The sequence below is a fragment of the Lasioglossum baleicum genome, chromosome 20, assembly GCF_051020765.1.
Source record: "Lasioglossum baleicum chromosome 20, iyLasBale1, whole genome shotgun sequence".
Classification (NCBI taxonomy): domain Eukaryota; kingdom Metazoa; phylum Arthropoda; class Insecta; order Hymenoptera; family Halictidae; genus Lasioglossum; species Lasioglossum baleicum.
Genome location: NC_134948.1, coordinates 6935328 through 6940511, shown reverse-complemented (window position 1 = coordinate 6940511; position 5184 = coordinate 6935328). Strand labels below are relative to the sequence as shown.

Here is a 5184-nt window from a genome sequence, read left to right as displayed (position 1 = left end):
GCTCGCTCCATTACAATTTTTTGATAAGAAACAAAATTAAATAAATCTTAAGTACATTACTTAAAACAGTTGAAAAACTACAAAAAGTGTGCCTTTTCCTGACGGATGCAAACGCTCCAATTCGATAGGTTTCCTTCGATGGTATTTAAACTGTAGAGGTTTAAATGACGATGGACGTTTCGGGCGCAAGGAAGGATAGCGCGTATAGAAAAGAAAGAGACGCGGAGAGTCGCAGTCGCCGGCACAGTTCAAAGGCCCGCGCGTGGTCTCGATTTACATGCGCTGTCCTTCTCTACGTTCGGCTCGGCCTTTGAAGCTCGAAAAAAGTAGGACCACGATCGAAAAACGCGAAGAAATCCCCCCGATGCGTTCGCGTTTATAGAACATTTACTGTAGAACGATTTTAGTTTTCTGGAGCCACTGCACCGCCATTTCTAGTCCAACGGAATAGTGGCAAATTGTAATGGACCTAAACTGTTTTCACGTTTAATATTGTTATATATTATACAGGGTGTCTCTCAGCTGAAGTAGGCCACCTAAATATCTTCTTTATTTTTAATGGCACAAAAAAAATGTTCATGGAATAATTTAAATAGTATCGAAGGGGAGGAATATCATAGAAGAACAATTTCTATTGTCCGGTTATTTTTTCATAGTCTTTTTAAGGTCATCGTTACTTTTTTATCGGGAAAACTTGTTTTTTTATTCCATTATAATATAATTATTATAATATAATAATATGCATATAACAGTATATTTAATCACTGTTTTAGATTACACCTACACATTTTTGTCACGAATGCATAGAGTCCGCTGTTTAATTGTAATTATTAGACTGCGAATCTTTATGCATTTATAGCAAAATTGAGAAGACGAAATTGAAAATTATCGAAAAATGTTCAAAATTGAAGATGTCAATATATGATGTCTTCTCTATTGAAATCATTAAGGGAAGAAATAACATTCAATGTAGTTTTTCTGTTTCTTGAAATCGATGCAGACAATTTTTATTTTGCATAAAGATCAGCAGTCTAGTAATTATCAATCTATCAATCTTTCGTTTGCGAAATTCTTTTAGTATTGAATTTACTTGACTAAAATTAACAAAATGCAGAACGTCCGAAAAAATCTCAAATAAGAACCACAAATTGCCGAAACTACAGTTTCCGATGGCAAAAAGTTCGTTTATTAAAATCTCCACCAATAATAACAATAATTTACGTCGATATAAATTGTGTACGTCACATGACAATAATTTTCATCCGACTCGTGGAAAAATTGTTGGTTGGCCTAAGGATTTTCCGTTTCTGATATCTCCTCTGCTATTGGTTCAATGGGAATGATCGGTTCCACGTTGTCCTGCGCCATGTCTACCACTGGCACCGTTTCCGCTACCAAACCGGGAATCACGCTCCTCGCATAATCGACATTTGGTGCCCTCAGATTGATCACGAGCGTCGCTGTCCCGCAGTCCATTGTACACAATCGGCCGAGTCTTTTCGATGTCAAGGTCGCTGACCGACTAACCATCAACTGAGGACAGCCAGGTTTCAAACATTAACTGGCCACGGACTTCCTGGCCCTGTCTATCACTTCCAGTACAAAAAAAGTTATGCGAACGTACGAGAACACCGATCTTGTTATTTTCCTTAATTTTCCGTCGCGTTGCGATTTGTCTACACAACACATAATCGAAGCTTCTGTTACTTTTACGGATTAGCATGTAGTATTGTTAAAATTTTAATGTGCTGCTGGATAGATCATACTACATACGTTTGACATTAATATAATTTTTATAATTCCATTAATAACATAGCTGATTGTAATTGTTAATATTTGTCGTGAGTCCGAAAATTGATTTATCTGATAATCCCATTAATATTGAATAAATACTGATTCAATTACATCATTTGGTGAACTAAGTACAGACTAATTATTCACATAAATTAAATATCATTTAATTTTATGCAATTTTGTTATAAATTTAATATTAATTCTCTGTTTTAAATTTAATAGCAATTTGTATTATTATTTAGCATATTGTTCGCTGCTATGAATCCCTAATTGAATGATAATGAAATCGAGCTGTTGCATGACAATGGCATAATTGTCAGTGTGAAAGAATTTAAATACTTCGTTCAGTGAATCAACCAGTGAACAATTAAGAAACTAAGTCGCAGCATTGTCGAATTATTAAACTTATTCTAACGACGAGAAAGGTGCTGGACGGGTTTTCTTTGATAAGATGCAAGAGAAAGCACTTAATACTGTTCCGAGCAGAAGCTTATTACAGAACCTGTGCAACTCGATGCTATTTAAATAAATATATTTACTTCTTTACCCGGTGCTGAATGTTGCCGGCGAAAAATATTTTTCGAAACTCTCGAGTTAATTATACATCGACCAAATGTCTTTAATTATTATTTTGCTGCGATCCACATAAACTTCTCTTTCAAACATTTAATTAATATGTAATCTCAACTCTGCTTTCGCAAAAGTACGATTTTTCAAGAATAATTACCTCGGAAACCATTCAAATTCCACTTAAATGTATATGAATCAACAATTCTTGCCTTTTCCTTAAATTATAAATATAATCAGGACGTACATAAAATATGAACATTCATATTTTGTGAGAATCGAGGATAAGTTAATTCTCTTCTATTTAGCTGACATTCAATTAGTTGGTTTAGCGAACTCGAGCATAATCGGGAGAAACATGATCCACGAACGGCAGAAATAATTCGTTCAAACTGGAATTTCCGGATCGGCATAATGGCTGATCTAATTTTACCGAATAACTCGCGCGACGGATTCTGGGACGACGTTGGATTACCAAATCGCGTAATAACCTAATATTTTACCAGACTTCCCTCAGTCATGATGACAGTTTTCCATTTTCCCCGGCGTTTATTCCACGAGAAATGCATAGTGCCGACGCCGGGCCGGATATTTAAATAAAAAGTGTCCGCCGGACGCTTTTAGGCCACTTATTATTGCAAACCGACCGTTGAGAACTGTTTATCAAGCACGTTTCTATGCGTTGCCGCCGGTGGATGACGTTTCGGATATTTTCCAAACGTGTTGGTGAATAAATTGTTTCAAACAGTCATATTTTATCATCTTTGCGATGAAATTTGACCAATTTTCTAAAAAAAAACACAGCCGATCAATCTTTGACAATTTGTAGAACCTAGGAATAGTTTACGATTTAGTCATTTTAAATATAAAATAATTGTTTATATACAATGTTTGTTTTATATAGAAATTTGTTTATATAGAATGTTTTATTATAGTTAATCCAATGAATTATTAGTGTTTCCATTATTTAACATGAGTTTAATGTTCTTCAATTTTTATATTTTTATTTGAATTAAATTTTGGCGAATCAGTCTCTAAAAATATACGCATTAAAAAAATTTTATTGAGATCACAGAAGTTACTGGGTAAGCTCCAAAATTACTAGGTTAAAAAATGACCATTCTAAAATGATTTTCCTGCTTTTAAAATATCCTGACAGTACAGTAATTTCGATAGTATCAAATATTAAAACTCCCTAAGTATACTCACAACGACCAGTTTGCTGGACTGTCTGAGTATGAAGATGGTCACCGGGTAGATTAAGCTGACAGTCAGCTCCATCAGACGTGTAACAGCAGCGAGGGAGAATAGAAATCCGGTTAGAACTAGAAGTGTCACCAGTTGCAACAGACCTGCTACCGCCTAGAATATTAAATGCAGTTAACAGGACCATTTTTCATTGGTGACGTACATACGCTATCACATTATGAAAATTCCAGGGTACCATAAATGCACCCGCACAAAAATATCAGCGTCGACAATCTCTTTGAAAGCTCATACATCAGGCGCCCTAAAAATTCACCTTTAGGATAAACCACCCTCGTAAATTATATACTATCACCCAACCCTATCACTCCACAAAAATAATTCCGAAAAAATCCGAAAACAATAAACTTCCCAAGAACTAATAAAACAGCCACCATAACAAACTCACCCCGATCAACCCCTATCACAGTCACCAAAATCCACCCCTCTCCCGAATGGAGGCCATAAAAATCGCAGTACCCACAACCTCGTCAAAACACCATAAATCATAAAAACCTCCACCCTCCCTAACCACTCACCCCAACCTATCCCAACATCTCTTCCCTCTCGATAAAACCGTCTGGCTAACCTAATTCACAAGCTCAAAAATCCTCAGAAAAAGTCGCAGCCACTGAAAGCCCTTTGAATAGTAAAAGGGAGGTAATCAATTTAGGGGGTTGCAATAACTATATCACTAGGACCCATCCATCGTGTTCTAACCTAACGCAAAAATCTTCAGGAAAATTACAGTCACTCAACACCGTCAGCCCCAACAAGAAGTAACTTCCAGCATGAAAAAGGGGGTTGTTTCAGGGTGGTAATTAATTTAGGGGGGTCGTAATAACTTACACAGAGGATCGTCATCGTCGCTCGGTTACTGTCGATTTTGCTATAGCGTCGAAGTCTTCGAATTCATTTCACAGGTTCGGGTCAGGGGGGTTCGACGACTGCATCCTCCTTTGCCCCCCTCTCGCCCCTTATTCACAACAAAATAAGGAGTTCCCGGAGTAGAACTGCGGCCGAAAGAGGGGTTAGGTGAATTTGTATTCCGGCGTTTGCACAGTCCCTCGGATGACACTCGACGTTAAAGAATGGGGAGTGGGGAGGGGCACCGAGAGGAGAAGAGAAGGGGCACGAGACGAAACAAAAGGAAACCGGAAATCCTCCGGGGTTGTTTGGCTTCTATCTTCAGCACGTCGAGGCTGCATCGTTTATTTTCAAACCTCCTTGCCCCCCCCCCCCCCACCCCGGCCCCTAACATCGTTGATGATGCAGCCGCCAAGTGTTTGCACTCGTCGACGTCGAGGTTCGAGAGTGACAATTCGTTATTGGAAACACGAGGCTGTTGATAGATTTTTTTCAATTTTGTCGCTTTGTTTGACTTTGCTGATCGATTTTAGTGGGTCGAGGGTGGGGGGTGGATGGACGGGGAGATGGTGTAATGCGATTTGATTGGAATTTGACGGTTGTGATTGTGATTTGAGGGTGCGAGATGCGTAATGCGACTGTAATTGCTGGTTTGGTTAACTGAAATCAATATGTGCAATCTGTATACTGTTACAGTATATTGGGTACGTA

General features: G+C 38.0%; 1 protein-coding gene across 1 annotated transcript; it reads right to left on the bottom strand.

Annotated features, from left to right (window-relative positions):
• Window positions 1–817: 817 nt before the first annotated feature.
• Window positions 818–4681, bottom strand: LOC143218944 (uncharacterized). Its single transcript, XM_076444593.1, has 3 exons — window positions 4456–4681; window positions 3571–3723; window positions 818–1533 (listed from the first exon to the last, which is right to left on the bottom strand). Exons 1-3 carry the CDS (start codon window positions 4468–4470, stop codon window positions 1291–1293), a joined length of 411 nt encoding a protein of 136 aa, XP_076300708.1. The 5' UTR covers window positions 4471–4681; the 3' UTR covers window positions 818–1290.
• Window positions 4682–5184: the final 503 nt, after the last annotated feature.